At 44.6% G+C, this 18,237-nt stretch overlaps 2 protein-coding genes across 4 annotated transcripts; both read left to right on the top strand.

Annotated features, from left to right (window-relative positions):
- The first annotated feature begins 73 nt into the window (after positions 1 to 73).
- Positions 74 to 3,033, top strand: LOC114796378 (claudin-14-like). Of its 3 annotated transcripts, XM_028990265.1 has the most exons (4): positions 74 to 191; positions 350 to 503; positions 585 to 747; positions 1,769 to 3,033. In XM_028990265.1, exon 4 carries the CDS (start codon positions 2,031 to 2,033, stop codon positions 2,730 to 2,732), a length of 702 nt encoding a protein of 233 aa, XP_028846098.1. In that variant the 5' UTR covers positions 74 to 191; positions 350 to 503; positions 585 to 747; positions 1,769 to 2,030; the 3' UTR covers positions 2,733 to 3,033. The 3 variants fall into 3 exon arrangements, with proteins under 3 accessions (XP_028846098.1, XP_028846096.1, XP_028846097.1); XM_028990263.1 differs by having other exon boundaries at positions 350 to 747; XM_028990264.1 differs by having other exon boundaries at positions 83 to 250; positions 350 to 747.
- A 1,279-nt stretch (positions 3,034 to 4,312) lies between these two features.
- On the top strand, positions 4,313 to 9,137 carry LOC114796375 (high-affinity choline transporter 1). Its single transcript, XM_028990261.1, has 9 exons — positions 4,313 to 4,461; positions 4,752 to 5,019; positions 5,425 to 5,538; positions 5,645 to 5,800; positions 5,894 to 6,042; positions 6,110 to 6,253; positions 6,408 to 6,561; positions 7,252 to 7,469; positions 8,068 to 9,137. Exons 2-9 carry the CDS (start codon positions 4,836 to 4,838, stop codon positions 8,716 to 8,718), a joined length of 1,770 nt encoding a protein of 589 aa, XP_028846094.1. The 5' UTR covers positions 4,313 to 4,461; positions 4,752 to 4,835; the 3' UTR covers positions 8,719 to 9,137.
- The last annotated feature ends 9,100 nt before the right edge of the window (positions 9,138 to 18,237 follow it).

The raw sequence follows: 18,237 nt of genomic DNA, 5'->3' as shown, positions 1-18,237 counted from the left end.
TAAACCGCTTCCTCTTAAGGCTATTAACACCCGCATGAATGTGGTCCCTCCTACAGTCCCTGCACGGTGTAATCCTATCAACGAAACTCACAAGGCATGGGTCCTCTCCGCTCTCCACAGAGGAGCAGGACTGTCACTCAAGGCCCTGCAAGCTTCCCGGTGGGGTTTGAGGCCACGGGTGAAGAGCAGAGGTACGTGCCACCTTTCCACTGTGGCGCCCTGATTCGCAGACCCTAATAATTTATTCTCAGTAAGTTAGTCTGGCACGATCCTGTTCTGTTTTCCTTTGGCGTGGTGCACTTCCTGCTTAGAAAATTGAATTGTGAAATAAATCAAAAATATCTTCCAGCTGCCTGCTCATCTGGCCTAAGTAAATGGGACGGGGCGAATCAATGGCCTCTCCTTTGCGACGGTGACAATGAGGTCCCCGGGCCGGAGCTGCGTTTATAGAGCGCCCTGATGGTGCTGCGTGTCACAGTCCGCTGACAGCCGAGGAAGTGCCTGTGAGTGATGTGCTGATGATGTCCACCATCCGATCGGCAGCACGCCGGGCGGAACAATAACCACTGTTCGCCCCGCAAAAGGGGGGCAGAGAGAGCTGGAGACCGGCGCCGGCTCAACCTGGCGCGCCGACTGCAGCGAAGCTTTATAAACTCCAGCGCCCATGGGATCCAGGGGACACACAAGCGCTTACTGACCCCCAACATGTGAGGAACCAGGGTGAAGGCTAAACTCCTTTTGTTAAAGGTAAGGAGAAATTACGGTAGAAAGAATTTGAATAACATTATGTATATGATGAAAATGTTTTGCATCAGCATCATTATATCAGGGTTTGGTTATACTAGAAATGTTGTGTGTAGTTAAACTCCATCATGAGCATGGATCACAGTGATCTATTTTTAAGAAGACAGCATCTGGGGCCAGGACTGTGAAAATCTCCCTGCGGCCTCTCGCCCGTCATCTCCAGTTCTTGCTCACAAGGTTAGCTTTGTTTGTCGCAGGAGCATTCGTTTTCGGGATCGGATGCGACGCTGGGTACAATGAGCAATTGTGTTAGAGGCGTGGTCCTTCGCTTTCTTAATAAATAAGCCACTTTTTAATAGTGGCTGTTTATGTGGTTCCACACCTCTGTGCTGAATCATTGCTTGTCATTGATCCAAAGCGCCTCAATGAAAGGACTGACGCGGCATTATTGTCATAAATACCATTTTTCCTTCTGCATAACTGGATCGGTACTTAGAACTGTGCCTGATTCATTGATGTCTTCTTTTTTTTTCTGCGATACATAACCTTGCATATCCATCACTAGTACGGACTGTAATCAGTCCCAAGTCATGTCAAGCAGAGCTTTGTTGTCACCTCAGCCCTCCTGGAACAGGAAGATGGAACATACACATTATGAACATCTATGGGAATAAATAGGCAGTGGTAAAACAGAAGGGACTTTCTAAAAGTGTAAAACACACAAATAATACTGATAAAAAAAGTGAAAGTGGCAATAATGTCTTACTGATATGTAGAGATTGTGCTAGAAGAACTGGGTGTCGACTAGCGATCTCCTACAAGCAAAAGTCCACAGATGGAGAACAATATTGTATTGCAGCTCACATCATGTCATCGTTTCATGAAAACATGGAAATTCTGCAATAAACAGTTTTTGCAAATTAGCAGTAGACCATTAGATATATCAAAGATTTGAAGAATACTGTTGAATTGTTTTTTTTTTTTATATATATAAATGTGTTTGCATGTCTTACTTTTTGCACAGACGAGACAGACTCAACAGAAAAAGCCACAGGTTTCCTGTTTGCGCCCATAGGAACACATTAAGCAGGTGAAGCTTATCGCCGCTCACATTAGTCACGCAGGCAGCCGGCTTCGGAAAGCTCCGGAGACGTCACAGAGGAATGATTTCACGACTGTGACTGACTTTGATGAGAGTCTGTCACACCGCGGGGAATCTGATCTGCACCGAGCAGCTACGTACGGAACTCTTCCTGTGTTGAAGGAACTTAACTTATGTGTCACCAATGGCCCACATGGTCGTCCAGCTCATGGGGTTTTTCCTAGGCTTCCTGGGCCTGATTGGAACAGTGGTGGCCACCGTAATGCCGCACTGGCGGAGCACGGCCTACGTTGGCTCCAACATCATCACCAGCACCTCCTACATGAAGGGACTCTGGATGGAGTGCGTCTCTCACAGCACCGGCATTTACCAGTGCGAGGTCCACCGCTCGCTGCTGGCCCTGCCCCAGGATCTGCAGGCTGCCCGGGCCCTCATGGTGCTCTCGTGTGTCACAGCCGCCCTCGCCAGTCTGGTCTCTGCCGTGGGCATGAAGTGCACCCGCTGTGCCCGGGGCTCGCCGGCTAAGAACGCCCTGGCTGTGACGGGCGGGGTGTCTTTCATCTCAGCAGGCATCCTTTGCCTAGTGACGGTGTCGTGGACCGCCGGCGACGTCATCCGGGACTTCCACAGCACCCTGCTTCCAGTCGGCATGAAGTACGAGGTCGGCTTTGCCGTGTACGTGGGCTTCGCTTCCTCGTGCCTCAGCGCGATTGGTGGCCTGGTGCTCTGCATGGCCAGCGGGGGCGCCGGTCCACCCCGGCACCCACCAGAATTCAGCACCCTGCACACACCTGCCCACCAAAACCCCACGGCCGGCAAGGGCAATCACACTCCCACTCAAATATCGCCATCCAGTAGTGGCTACAGGCTCAATGACTATGTTTAAATGAGAGGGGAAAAAAACTATATTTGTCCGATTTATATATTTCTATGTTGAGGGTGTTGTTTTAAATAGCATTTATGGTAGAAAAAAAGTAGCTGGAATCATGAAAATGTATTTTTTTCCTCTCAACATTCGTGACCAACAACTTACCAACTAATGATTGTTAAGCCAGATATTTATGGATGAATGAAGAAGGTATCGCTCACTCATTTCAGTCTAACCTTAAGTGCATCTTTGATGCCAAAGCAGCTGTATTTATTATTCATGTCAATGTCTATTCCTTAGACAAATATGACAAATAAATGTTGCGTATTCCTATTCCACAAAGACTTTTGATTTCATACCAGCATTGTTTTGCCATTATTTCATTGATTCATTTTTCTGACAAGAACAGCAATGAACAAAATAGATTTTTAAAGTGGCAATGAACACACAAAAAAAAACAGACAAATTCTAAATGGGGGTGAATTTTATAGTGATATTGTGCCTAAGGCACACATACATGCAGATCAATAGTACTGCATGCATACTCACTCACTGGACGTGGTACTCAATGTCATAAATGTCACTGCATTTATGAGCAACATTCTGGGTTTGTTTAAAAAGCTGTTCACAGCTTCTCGTGAATGTTCGCTTTAGATTTGAGTTGAAACGACTCACTATCGGTAGTTACAGGGACAGTCCTGCCGGAGACACTGGGTGGTCTTCTGGTTCATAGGCGAGTGTTTTGCCACCACCAGGCTACTACCACCACCAAATCAACCCGATGTACACGGTCTGGCCACTGAGAAGGGTTTAAAAGCACGACAGTGAAATGAAATAAATGAGCAGGCCTTTGGTTTGAAGGCGTGTGACTGTGTTTTGACCGCATGGTGGCGACAGAGGACGCTTTTGCACGTCAATGCGCGCTCACTGCTGTCGCTGGCAGGGGGATTAGTCTTTATACCCAGACCGGTTTTCAGGAACTATATATATATATATATATATATCATTTATATTAATATATTTTATATGTATATATATATATGTGTGTGTGTGTGTGTATGAATACAGCATACGATTTTTGTTTCTTCTTGTGAGAAACATTAAGCATAAAGTCCTATTCATGTTTCTTATAAAATAATAAATTAGCAGATATACTGTAGATCTAGTTTTTATTTTCATATTGTTTATTTGCACAGCATCTTTTGTGCTGTCTGTGGGACAGACTGTTTTCTTGCTTCAATTTTAATTGGTCTGTTTTTCTTTCTTCTCGCTCCTTTAAATGAACTGTCGACGCGACAAAATAGCAACATGCTGTCTCTGAAATTGGTCTTCCCTTTTTCCTGCAAAACTAAACGCCTTTTCCAATTAAAGTACCCCTATTGGCCCCAACCTGAACGGGAAGTGACACACACACGGGACGCGTGTGTGTGTGCCGTCCCACGCCGTCCCACGCCGTTCGCGTAATCACGCAAGACGGGCGATCCCTGCGTTCTTCTCGTGGCGAACCGATTATTACACTTCACTCAATAAACGATTACAACTCTAACCTGCCTATTAAAGTTGTCTTTTGAGAACGGGTCTACTTTGTCTTCATACGGACGGACATACAGAAAAGCCAACATCCGTCCACGGACCTCTGACGTCCGTCGCCCTCGGACCTCTGACGATAACGTGTCCCTTAAAAGACACCGTCAGGTCGGGCATTACGCACGGCCTCCCCGCGGCCACCACTTCTCCAGGTCGGAAGGTAGGAACTTAGCAGAAACCAGACGTGCGCTGGAAAAGCGACTTTTTATTTTTAATAACTACGTGAAAACGCGCGTTCCTTAAAAAAAAAGAACAGAAAGTTGCAACAGTTCGACAGTCGGGACTGTTTAATGCCAAAAAAAAAAAACCCGATGTAATAAAATCATATTCGATTTGAATGAGTAATCAGCTTGTCGGCCAGACGTGCGTTAGTTATTAATATTAATATGATAAGAATGGCGTTTTTGCTTGAAGCGGGCGCTTGGGTGCCGTTCGCCTTTTTGCGCGCAGGTCTCGATGCGCATCAGACGCGCGCAGCGGCAGCAGCACCAGCAGCATCAGCATCAGCATCAGCATCAGCCTCGACAGTAGAAGATGGCCATCCACGCGGAGGGACTGGTGGCGATTGTTATCTTCTACGTGCTGATCCTCTTCGTGGGGATATGGGCGGCGTGGAAGAACAAGAACTCCGGGGCCGCGGAGGGTTCCGACCGCAGCGAGACCATCATGGTGGGCGGGAGAGACATCGGTTTATTTGTCGGGGGCTTTACCATGACCGGTGAGTTGGAGACACTTCTTACCACGGGCTCAGTGAAACATGTATGGATTTATAGGCTAAAAAGTCCATATTGGCACCAAAATGTTGCATTTTGAGTAAATCAAGCTGCACAACAAGTTAATGGAGCGGCGCGATGTTGCGATGCAACTTAAGAGCAAAAAAAAAAAAAAACGTTCTGCAGCTCTATTCTTCGTGGCGAAACCCTGTGAATTATTAATCGTGAAATGGGGAAACGCTAATGGAATTTATGAATTGATTAAGGCACCACTGTGGCCACGGAGGAGGCTGCGTATATATGAAACACATTCAGAAATGTCATTATTATTATTTTATTATCTTTTTTTTTTGCAAAATATGCACAAATTGTAGTTTTTCCATTTTTTCCCTGTCGTGGTGCTTTTCCAGCAACTTGGGTTGGAGGGGGTTACATCAACGGCACTGCTGAGTACGTCTACTTGCCTGGGTATGGCTTAGCCTGGGCACAGGCTCCATTTGGATACGCACTAAGCCTGGTTGTGGGTATGTGTTTTATGAAAAAAAATATATGTAGCAATTCCTGTTCAAAGATTCTGTTCAAACTCTCTCTTCTAATTGATCCGGTAATTAAAGCACTTTTTGCCCGCAGGCGGTCTGTTTTTCGCCAAACCCATGCGGTCCAAAGGATATGTCACCATGCTCGACCCTTTCCAGCAAATCTACGGCCAGAGGATGGGTGGCCTGCTCTTTATTCCTGCCTTGATGGGAGAGATCTTTTGGTCCGCTGCCATTTTGTCAGCTCTAGGTGTGTGAGTCAAGCATCAAGTCCCATTTGGTCAAAAGAAAAAAGAAAAAAATAGCCGGTTTTCCACTAACGGGAACCCCTTCTGGTCTCCAGGGGCGACCCTGAGCGTGATTGTGGACATCGACATCAACATGTCGGTGGTGATCTCCGCCCTCATTGCCATTTTCTACACGCTGGTCGGGGGGCTTTACTCCGTGGCGTACACTGACGTGGTCCAACTCTTCTGTATATTTCTAGGACTGGTGAGTTTTAGGATATTTTCCTTTCGTTGTTTTTAAAGCCCCTTCAAGCCCCTTCTTTCCTTTCCAGTGGATCAGTGTGCCGTTTGCTCTCTCGAACCCTGCTGTGTCAGACATCGGCGTCACGGCCGTGAAGAAGGTGTTTCAGGCACCGTGGCTGGGCCAGATCAATCCGTCTGATTCGTGGATGTGGATAGACAACTTCTGCCTCCTGGTAAATGCAAATGCGGCGACTGAACCGATCCCCAGATCGAACCTCATGCCACCAAACCTTTCTAGCGTAAAACTGCATTTGGTAGGCATGGAGGTGGTACGGCAGGATGCGCCAGTCTGTGTGCGTGCATTGAAAATGACGTTCTTGTTCCTAGATGTTGGGGGGGATTCCCTGGCAGGTGTATTTTCAACGGGTTCTTTCTGCCTCTTCAGCTACCTACGCCCAAGTCCTCTCCTTCCTGGCCGCCTTCGGCTGCATTGTCATGGCCGTGCCCTCGGTCCTTATAGGAGCGATTGGGGCATCCACAGGTGAACGCCCCCAAACACCTCAAACCTCCGCCTCTGCCCCTTTTAAGTGTTTTTTTTTTTTTTACACCACACTATAACACTGTTTCATGTCTATTTGGATATTCCACCGCCATTAATTAGGACGTCCTTGATCAAAGCGCTCGCATTGCGTGATGTTTGTTTACTGCCGCTTTTTTTTGACTCTGCTGTGGAGAGCTGATGGTTTACGGGCCTGGTTTTTAATTGAACGCAGTTCGCCCCCGCGGCTGTTGTCTTGGCCGCCCGCCTCGGAAAGGATCTTCGATTGCCGCAGATCTTCAGAAAGAACGGCAACAGATGTTTCCTGTCATCCATTATTGAAGCGCACTCATTTAACATTTCATTTTTTTTTTTTGGAGAAAATTGCATCTGAGGTGGGATTAATTAATTTGGTTGATGGCAAGCTACGGCATCAAAGTCACTGCTAATCAGCGGCAGGTTTTTATTTGGCTCCAGAGCGAAGGAACGGACAGATTGACAGAAAGGCTGCACGGTTGAGAGGAAACATACTGAATGTGGTAACATTCTCTGTTGAAGTGAAGAAAGACCAAGCAAATATTTGCAATGTTGAGATTAGTTTTGATGAAAGTTTTCAGCGTTTTGAGAGCGCAAGGGTTTCCTCTAAATGACCGGATTAGTGGATTTAACCACAGTGTCCCCTGATTGCCACAGATTGGAACCAGACGTCCTACGGCAGCCTGCCGCCGGTGGAGAAGGATGAGTCTGACATGATCCTGCCCATCGTGCTGCAGTATCTCTGCCCGCCCTACATCTCCTTCTTCGGCTTGGGTGCGGTGTCAGCAGCGGTTATGTCATCGGCAGACTCTTCCATTCTGTCCGCCAGCTCCATGTTCGCCCGAAACATCTACCAGCTCGCTTTCCGCCAGTCGGTAAGAAACAAAAGAACAGAAGTGCTTCTATGCTAGCAATAAAACGATTTCGGAAGGTAAATCCGAAAGTGAAAATCCAGGCCAGGATTTCCTTTCCTTTTCCAGGCATTATTTATAGGGATAAGATTTCTGAACATCAATTAATTCATATTAATCTGATTTACAACAGATAACACACCTGAAAAAGTGTGGTCATCATGCAGCCATGGCCTCAAAAAAGCGAAATGATATTTTGTACCGTGTGTTTTAACAGTCTTGAGAAAAAGTGGCGTCGCCACTTATGAAATTTGCCTGAAAAACGGATCAGTGGTCACAGTTGAGTTGAGTGCTCACTTCTCAACAAAGTCAACATTGCTGTTAAATCCATGCCATGTATTTGATATTCAGGCTGGACATGCATTTAAATAAATAAAAAAGCTTTACACATGAAAATATGAATAAACATATGAAAATGTTTCATAAAATATGAAATAGGCCCACTCCTCAGCTGGTTAAAGCAAAATCCTGGTCTGGAGGTGAACATATCACATCAACACTAGATCAAAACCCATGTATGAAATCTCCTGACTCCGCCCTGTACGCTGTGTTTGCATCTCAGGCATCAGACCGGGAGATTGTCTGGGTGATGAGAATAACCATTTTTGTCTTTGGAGCCTTGGCGACGGCGATGGCCCTGTTAACAGGCACCGTCTACGGCCTGTGGTACCTGAGCTCGGACTTGGTCTACGTCATCATCTTCCCTCAGCTGATCAGTGTGCTCTTCGTTAAAGGGACCAACACTTACGGCTCGGTGGCCGCCTACGTCTTCGGCCTGCTTCTCCGCATCGGTGGCGGGGAGCCGTATCTTAAGCTTCCGCCTTTTATTTATTATCCTGGGTGGTACCAGGACAAGAAGGTTCACCACCTGACTCAGGAGATTGAGTACGTCATTGTTCAGAAGTTCCCCTTCAAGACGGTGTCCATGCTTGCATCCTTCTTGAGTAATGTGGCTTTCTCGTACTTGGCGAAGTATCTCTTTGAGAGCGGCACCTTGTCTCCCAAGTATGACTTTCTGGAGGCCGTCCTCTCCAAGGACAGTAAGGAGATCATGGATAGGACTACCCTAGTGAACAATGACAATATCGTCCTGTCAGAGATGGCTCCGGTCAGAGCGCATCTGGGCACGTCCATGGCAGGAACATTCACCAATGAAGAAGCTCTCAGCGATGAAGGAGACACCAGCCCAGATTTCAATAACGAGAACGAGTGAAGGCGTGACCACTGGACAAGAACCACAGCTTTAACTACTTTAGGCCCTTGATGTTTTTCTGAGATCATGTATCTGTTCTTCTCGTCCCCCCTTGTTTTCGTAGTAGATTGAATTGAAAAGAATTGCTGTTTGTGATTATTCATCAGACTGTGTAAGTATGGAAATCCATCTACTGTATTGCTGTACTGGGACGGGTTGATGGGAAGAGTGCAAGATTTGAGTGTCCTGTTTGATTATTGATTGTTTGGCACTTTTATTCTTAGAATTGATAGAGCAATAATGTTTTGAACACACTGAAAACTGTGGACATTTTGATTCTGTAGTTTGTGGAAAGAACATTGAAAAGGTCAGGCGTTTTTCTTTTTTTTTCTGGTCAATTTTGTTTTTTCATTTCTTTGCAAGTGTAAGGATGGACATCACGGGAGCCCGCTTTTGTGTTGCATAACAGCTGTCTGCAGGGGGAGGTGTGACATTTCTGTGTCGATGGTTGTGCGTGAAGATTTGGCACCTCTGTTTTACATGCCTTTTGTCTGACGGCAACGTGTGAAGTGTCAGCCGTCAGGACCGCCCACCCTCTTTGTCTTCCCCAAATGGGAGGCACCGGGGGCGTGACATCCGAAACAACAGGTTCTGATTGGTCATTGACAACTTCCTGTAGGCCAGTGACAACTTCCTGTAGGCCAGGGGTATAAAGGTCTGCTCACATGTGGAAAAAGGGACTCTGAGCTTTCTTGCTCAGGGGGTTTTCCATCGGAAGCCGGAAGGATTCTGAGTCTTTCTCTCCCCCTCTTTTTCTCTTCTCCCTCTTTACTCTTTCTTATCATTTTTATTTTCTCTGTAACCTTGGTACCTTTTTTACATTCAATATTCAAATGTAACTACAATAATTATTTACCGGTGTTAATAAATTAGAAACTGTTCATTTTTAACCTCTATTTTGCCATGCCTCTTTCTGCCAGGTAACATCAAATTGGAGTGGTTGAATACAGTGCTTTGTGTGGAGGGAGAAAGAGTTTTTTCTACACACTCTATTCTCTTCTCCCACACCACATGGTCTTTTTTACAAATATTAGAAAAACTCTTTCTCCCTCCACACAAAGCACTGTATTCAACCACTCCAATATGATGTTACCTGGCAGAAAGAGGCATGGCACAATAGAATAGAATATTGAATGTAAAAAAGGTACCAAGGTTACAGAGAAAATAAAAATGAGAAGAAAGAGTAAAGAGGGAGAAGAGAAAAAAGGCGGGAGAGAAAGACTCAGAAGCCTTCCGGCTTCCGATGGAAAACCCCCTGAGCAAGAAAGCTCAGAGTCCCCTTTTCCACATGTGAGCAGACCTTTATACCCCTGGCCTACAGGAAGTTGTCACTGACCAATAAGAACCTGTTATTTCTGATGTCATGCCCCTGGTGCCTCCCATTTGGCGAAGACAAAGAGGGTGGGCGGTCCTGACGGCTGACACTTCACACGTTGCCGTCAGACAAAAGGCATGTAAAACAGAGGTGCCAAATCTTCACGCACAACCATCGACACAGAAATGTCACACCTCCCCCTGCAGACAGCTGTTATGCAACACAAAAGCGGGCTCCCGTGATGTCCATCCTTACACAAGCAATCGACACGGATACGCAGAAGACATTATAATTGGTATTCAGTGCCAAATAATTTATTCGGGAGTTGAAATGCCAAATAGTGTGCCAAGATTTCATTCCAGGCCTCTCATTTTTCACAACAGAGAAGAGGTGCTATCTGCAGCTTAGATTTTCACAATATGTAACAACAATATCAATAAATAACAATAATGCTTTCAGTTTATTATCAGCACTACAAATACTTTTTACTTTGTTTTAACATATATACCATTTCTGCACTTCATTGTTTCTAAAAATGTTTACATCTCCATCAACTATCATGGGAGAAATCTGCTTAGCTATCAGAAAATATTGTCTATTAATATTCAGCACCGTGGATTTGTACTGCAGTCCAGTTGTCATCAGTGGAGGGTATGAAGAACTATTGTTCGTTGGGTGCGCTGCAATGAACTGACGCGAATGGGACACTTTGGTGGATTTAATGTTGTGGATTTACATGTTTCTGTGCTCTGGCATCGCTGTTGTGGTTCCAAAGTGAGATGTAGTGTGTTTGATTCATTGCCTTAAATTAGTTGCTTTAGAGGCCTAGTCTGATGCCATGCAACGTGTCAGTGGGCTGTATCGGGCAATCCTCTTAGACTTGAATGTGAATGTTAAGTCTCCTGTTGACCTTAGACCTGATCGAAGACTATACTGTGTCTGTGATTTATCTTAATGAATGGTGTGGCCAGAAGAAAAATTGTCAGTTGCTTGACTAGCAATTATTTGTGACCATTTGTTGTAAATGCCAATGTATATTTTTATGTGATACATATATATATACAGAGTACAGAGTATATATGCACAGTTTAAATACTTTACAATAACTACATTGATTTTTTTTTTTGAGGAACAGTAACACGAGATCATTTAAAAACAGTACATGAGAATATATTTATTTATGTAGTGTCGGATACTACAGTGAAAAAAAATGTGAAATCAACGGAATAAATGATATTATTTTAAAAAATGACATTTGCACACTTTGTTGTTTTATACTATTTTGTCAGGTGTGATGGCTCATGCATTTCTTCCATTATTCAGCAAACACCTGTGACTTCAGGCTCGAGTGTGACTGACAGCTGGAGAGCCACGGCTGTTATGAAATTTCCCGGGCGGGGCCCTGATTGGCAGCGCTCCTGTGGTGCGTGGCTCCAGATTAAACCCCTCGCCAGCCCATCATTCTTACGGCGACAGCTCGAGAGGTCAAATGGAGACGGCCTCATCCATTTGTCTCCTTTCAACCCCTGTCTACAATGCAGTTCACAGACGTCTCAAGATTTATGGTTGCCCACCAAAGTGGTAAAACTTAGGAGGAAAACTGGCGAAGTAGATGGTGCCAATAAAAACTGACACTCTGCAAAAAAGAGAAGCGAAAGAAAGACTAAAAGCTCTCGTTTCCAGAGACACCCTGTTAGAGAAATGCTCATTCTGTACATTCCAGATTCAATATTTATGTTTCCAAGCCAGTTTTTAATTAGAAGTTTTATCTATGCCTTAAAATTACAGTACATTTCTGAAAACATCCACGTGACGTAGTACAACCTTTGTAAGGAAGCAGGCTCATAACTGAAGGGTTGCGGGTTCAAATCTTGAAGCGCCAAGGTGCCGCTGAGGTCCCCTTGATTAAAGCCTCGTCCCCACACGCTGCTCCCCGGGGCGCCTTTCATGGCTCCCCACTGCTCCCCAAGGGTGATGGTTAAATGGAGAAGGACACATTTCGTTGTGTGACCAAGTGGTGTGCTTGCTGTGCTTCACAATGATGAAAACGATCACATTTACATATGCAGCATTTATCAGACGCCCTTATCCAGAACGACTTATAATCAGTAGTTACAGGGACACCCCCCCCCCCCTGGAGCAACTTAGGGTTAAGTGTCTTGCTTAGGGACACAATAGTAGCAAGTGGGATTCGAACCTGGGTCTTCTGGTTAATAGGCGAGTGAAGTGAAGTGAAAGTGAAGTGATTGTCACACGTGATACACAGCAGCACAGCACACAGTGCACACAGTGAAATTTGTCCTCTGCATTTAACCCATCACCCTGAGTGAACAGTGGGCAGCCATGACAGGTGTCCGGGGAGCAGTGTGTGGGGACGGTGCTTTGCTCAGTAGCACCTCAGTGGCACCTTGGCAGATCGGGATTCGAACCAGCAACCTTCTGATTACGGGGCAGCTTCCTTAACCACTAGGCCACCACTGCCCCACTAGGCTACTACCACCCGATCACTTTCCCTTCATGTCATGATAGTGTGGGGTGTGACTCTTAATACCGTGCAGAATGAATCATTATTTGTTGAATGGTTGTGCCGTAAAACAGTTTGTTATGTAGCGGCGCTTTCCTTCTGCTCCTGCCACTCATCATTTTAGGGCTAAGCCGCCCAGTTTCTCCGGTAAAAAAACGACTGTTGTCTCTCCAGCCATTGCAAGCACGAATGGCGCAGTTAGTCACCGAGCGGCAGCGCTTGCCGCTTCCACCCCCAGGTGCAGTGGGAGAGTTTATTAGCGAGAGCGCCACGTGGACAGCAACATAAATTACGCTGGGATTTATTACAGACGGAGTGGGCCGGACGAAAAGCTGAACAGACACTTTGTACGGTGGTCAGGAAATGCGGCGTGGCTGAAGGAGGGGCGTTTGTCTGCAGCAGCAGTCTACCTCGCCCCCTTCAGCATTCTGTTGAATTTAATACAGTCGCCATGGGTGGATTTATCAAGAGGTCTCACGGCATTCTAGAATGTGTTAAAATACTTCAGAATGGAAAAGGCCTTGAGTTAATGTATAGTTATTAAAAGCAATATTGGTATTAGTCATACTGGTGATCCGGACAGAATTTAAATATGCACAGAACCGATTCATCCCCAGGAGTGTCGCAGGAAATGCATGGGCTGCGGATCCCTAAAATAAGACACACCCAGCTTATTGCATTCTGACCAGCTCCTGTTTGTCTGAGAACCGGTATAGCGCAGCGGCAGAAAGATATTGGCAGTTTGGCGCCGTGGTAATGCCATCTGAGACTGGGTGAGCAGGTAGATGCCCAGGGTGATGCGGGCTCTATTTGCCAGAGGTTGACGGGAAAATTCACCGTCTGCCCCGTTCATGGTATCAACTGCCGAATTTCACCTCGGGGGCCTTCAGTCAGGCTGAAGCCTGTGACAGGCGTCCAGGGCAGAGTCACCGATGCAGGGCCGAGTCGTCACAGGCACTTAAACGCATAGAACTCTACTGCAGACAAAACGACTCGCGCATAGTCAGTACCCAGGCACTGTTGAAGGGAGGGTTATTGGGTTAAATGGGCCGTCCTGTCCTGAGGTTCTATGATTGATGATTTTCGCAGCAATTGCTAAATGAATGCAATGAATGACTGGAATAAATGATATGACGTTGCGTTATCATTTTATCAGTTTAGTGTATTTTTATCATATCTTGTTTATTCACTCTGGTACGTTTATTATTGGTGACAGCATTCTAACTGGAAGAACTGAGCTGATTAAGACTTAATGACAATTAAATAAACAGGAAAACAAACCGGTGACACATGACAAGCTCATGAAAACTTTCTTTAACCCCTCCACTGATGCCGTGCCTGAATGAAACAGCTCCAGAATCCGCTGATGTTCACGGTCTGCACCCTCCGTCACTTCTGTGATCGATCTAATCATGGTCGCTGTGTCCAGTGTCTCGTTAGCCCTAATGCACCTAATGAGGCCGCTGGCCGGTGGTCAAGGTCCCTCTGCAGGATGGAGATCACACGCTGTGTTGCTGATTCAACCCCCCCATCGGTCATGGAGGCCATTTACGTGGTGTGGCTTCAATCAACAGAACTGCCCTCTGGGGGGGGGGGGGGTTTAGACCTGCCGCTGCTCACAGTCAGCCTGAATTAACACATATGTATGTCAGGATGTTTCCGGAGCTCTTCTGGTGAGGAAGGGGGTCTCTGGTTGATCCAAACGAAGCTCAGCCCATCAGACAGTGCCTCGGTTATGAACGGTATGGATCTTTGACAAAATTCCAATATTTAAAGGAGGATTTTTTTTTCTTTGTTATTGTCAACAAAGGGTACATGCAGTAAATGATTTATTAAACTAATAGCTCTGAAACAGATAGAAACCACAACAGCTTGTCTGTATCGAACCCAGATAACCTTCAGAGCACAAATGTCATTACAACATAGCCAAGATGGACGATGCCAGCCATCTTTTAAACTGATTTAGTTAATGCACTCAGCCTTACGTGGACGGATTGGAGATGTTGGCTCGTTGGGATGCGGAATTAATTCAGTTCTTTTACATCAGTTGTCTTGAATGGGACCAGATGTGATCAGTCCATCAAGCAAACAGATATTGAAAACATATTAATCTGGTTACTGTAAATGATAGCTCTAGAAGCATAGTTTTTTTTAAGTTTCTTTTTAAAGGGAGGCCTGTAATACATGCAAAAGTAAAAATAAATTGGCTAAAAATGCAAAGCATAGTCACAACGCTATGGAGAGGCAGGAAGCACAATTGCAAAGTCTGATTATTTAAATGAAGGAAGAACACTCCCACATCCTCACATAAGACAAAAGACACAAGGCAGGCTTATGTACTACATGGCGGCAAGTGTCATGTGCTTATTTTCATGCACTAACTACATTCTGTTTCCATTTTGTGGACAAAAACAACTTTGGGTTGTCCACATTTTTTTTTTACAATTCTGCCCTCAAAATGGCAGGGTGCGAATGTCAGTTTGGAGCCCCGAATGAACCACTGCTTTCATTTTCTGGGACAAAATTGTGTAAATAAAACCATATATAACAAAAATGATAATAACACCACAATAGTGCGCTGCATAGACACATCCAATGTACATTTATTTAATGTGTAAACAGTCACGGCAATCAGAAAGCACAGGGCAAGGATCACATGGAAATCCCGAGCCGGAGTACCAGGAAAAGTTCACGGTACGGGAGAGTAACAGGCCAACTTGTATCATTCAATGACTAAATGACATGTTTGGATAAAATGCTAGCAGAACATGGGCATGAAAAACTTGGAGAGCTATGACCGTTACAGTCAATTGTAAGCCGGACTGCTCTTATAATAAAACAACATATTATTTGTTAAAAAATGTTTCTGAGGAAGTGAAAGTGTTCTGATCGCTCCAGAACTGATTTAGGGATTGTCAGACGTGCCTTCCAAGGGGAGGTTCCATGAATACACCCCAAGTAGCCAGAAGCTCTTATTTGAAGATTAGAAGATTGTTTGTATTTGTATGTTCTCCTTTGGTCTATACGCATATGCGTCATGCAACTCTGCCTCTAGCCTCACACCGCACCTTGAAAAAAGGTTTTGGTCTTCACGATACATTGATACAATTTTGCGTGTTCCTCGAGCTGCGTATGCTCTCTCACACAGGAAACCTGTTTCCGGCAGCGCCATCCATCTTGCTAACAAACCCCTGCCACTGTGTTCTGTTAACGCTTTACGAGGGTGTCATTTAAAAAAATGACACATGGCATGACAGAATTTAGCCGGGCAAAATTGGCAGTGCCAGGCAGCGGCTGAAGCCGGCTGCAGGAAGTGATGGATGGACGGCTGCTGACCATTGCCGGTTATCTATTTGATTATTTTCCTCAGGTCTCCCTCGTCCGTGAATCAGAGGGAGGGCGTGGCACCTCCGCTGTCAGTCAGAAGGGAATTGAGCTGAGACAGCTGGGATGTCCAGCGCCTTCAGCCTGTCAATATCCATAGGTGATGCGTGATGGTGGAATAAACAGCGCGTCCAGCGCAGCCCAGAGTCACAGGTTCAAATCCCATCTACTACTATTGTGTCCCTGAGCAAGACACTTAACCCTGAGTGGAGAAGGACTGTCTCTGTAACTACTAAAATTTTACATGAGCTCCAAGACTGGCAGGAAGCAGTCGGAATATTCAATAAAAATAAAAATACAAACAGAAATGAAATAAGAGAAAGACAAAAACGAATGCACTCACACAAAAGACACACAAAAAGACACAAAGTAGACTTTGGCAAAAAATTTCATGTACAAAATGAATATAGAATGGAAATAAGCACTTGACACATATATCTTTCACACACACACACACACACACACACACATATATATATAGTGCTTTTTTCCATTCTATATTGGCGGAATTACATTTGGTCAACAAAATTTCTTTTTTGTCCTTAATTCAATACGGACACTTTTGTTCTCTGTCAATGTGGAACTCAAAAATAAAGCAAGCAAGTTCTTACATGCTGGTCAATGTCTTCCATTTTACTGTGTGTTATGGTAAACTCTCCACTGGAGAAAAGCCAGATTGGCCCTGCCAAGCCACCCTTGAGAAAACAAGGCACCCTGGGTGCGGCGTAATTGGTAGGAACATTGATTGTGGCCGGCAGCTGACCTCGGATATTGCCACTCTCCTAAAGCACTTCCTCGACTCTATTAATTGAGTGTGCAGATGTTGTCTCGTTTCTCATTTCGCTTAGACGGTCGCCAAGGAGGAAGCAGCCTTTAAATCTGGTATTAAATTAGACATTTACATTTGTCACCAACATGTGCCACCAATGGACAACATGACACATCAATGGACATGTTCTATGACTTTTGACCAGTCAGAAAACCATTTTTAACAGGCTCAGTTGGTAAATGTAATAATTCATGTGAATTCTTCAGTCTGTATTAATATCAGTTGCTTGGCTGATGCAAATGGCGAGGCGCTGCAAGCTCATTTGGATATTATATGTATGAATATTCAGGAGCAGCTGCTAATAAACATCTGGGCTTCCTGCGAGACCCTACAACCAGCTCTGACTTCGAGCTGATCAGAGGTGGTATTAATTCATTAATGAGAGCAGCAGAATCTGGTAGCACGACGCTAATTATCAAATACATCTCCACAGGAGAAGGAAGCATCGCAGCCCCAGTGGTATTGTTAAAAACAGATATCTGCTGACTGCTGTACCATCCCTGCTGAAGAGAATATTTTTTTTAAAGAATCTTTGATAAGTTAATAAAGGGAGATGACACATCAGCAGATTTTCCGACTCTTATAACTAAAAATTTTGCAGTTTTGTGTAAGAAAAAAAAAAAGTGTGACAAAGCATATGCTTTGGTCTCTGACCAGACCATGACAGATTTAAATACCCTGCATGAGTGTCATCACACGGAATAAAGAATGAATCTTAAATTATTCAGCACCATACATTTACTTAAGATTTAAATATTTTTTTCTTTCAACATAAAAGCCTATTGATTAAACCCGCCTCTTATGCCAGCGGGCAGGATTGGGAATATTTATGTGTTCCCTAAGTGATGTCCCTCTTAATGTAATTGCACAAGGGGAAGGTCTGCGGGATAGGAGGTGCTCCACTCTGCTTACAGTGCTGTGTCTTACACTGGCCTATGATTCATCCCCTCCATTTATATCCATACAGGAAGCCATGGCAGCAAATTAGATTGGGGAGCTAAGCAGGGGAGGATAATTTAATATAGTCCCAGCAAACCCATTTATTCCCTTGTGCGTTGTAGTGGGACACCTTCCAAACTGGAAAATCCAGCAAATGCAAAGGAATGACCGTAAGTGGCTATCTGAAGTCCCCAAGAAGAAAAGAAAAAAAATGTTGAAATGTAACCAAAAGAAATTGACTTTTACAATAAACAAATAACAAAAATTGCAACCAGTAAACAATTATATAACATAACATGTAGCATACAAAATTTCATAATATATAGCATCACATATGTAATAAATTATTATTAGTAAATTATTATAATTCGCCTTTGTCAATACAATTTGGCAACCTTCTACCTTCTTATAAATAGATTAATATATAAAACATAAAAACACTGATATTTAATAATCACTAACCTCCACATCACTGCACCAAAACTATGT

Source organism: Denticeps clupeoides, chromosome 9, assembly GCF_900700375.1.
Source record: "Denticeps clupeoides chromosome 9, fDenClu1.1, whole genome shotgun sequence".
Classification (NCBI taxonomy): Eukaryota; Metazoa; Chordata; class Actinopteri; order Clupeiformes; family Denticipitidae; genus Denticeps; species Denticeps clupeoides.
The sequence above is the reverse complement of the archived record's forward strand: the minus strand, read 5'-3'. Positions and strand labels throughout refer to the sequence as shown.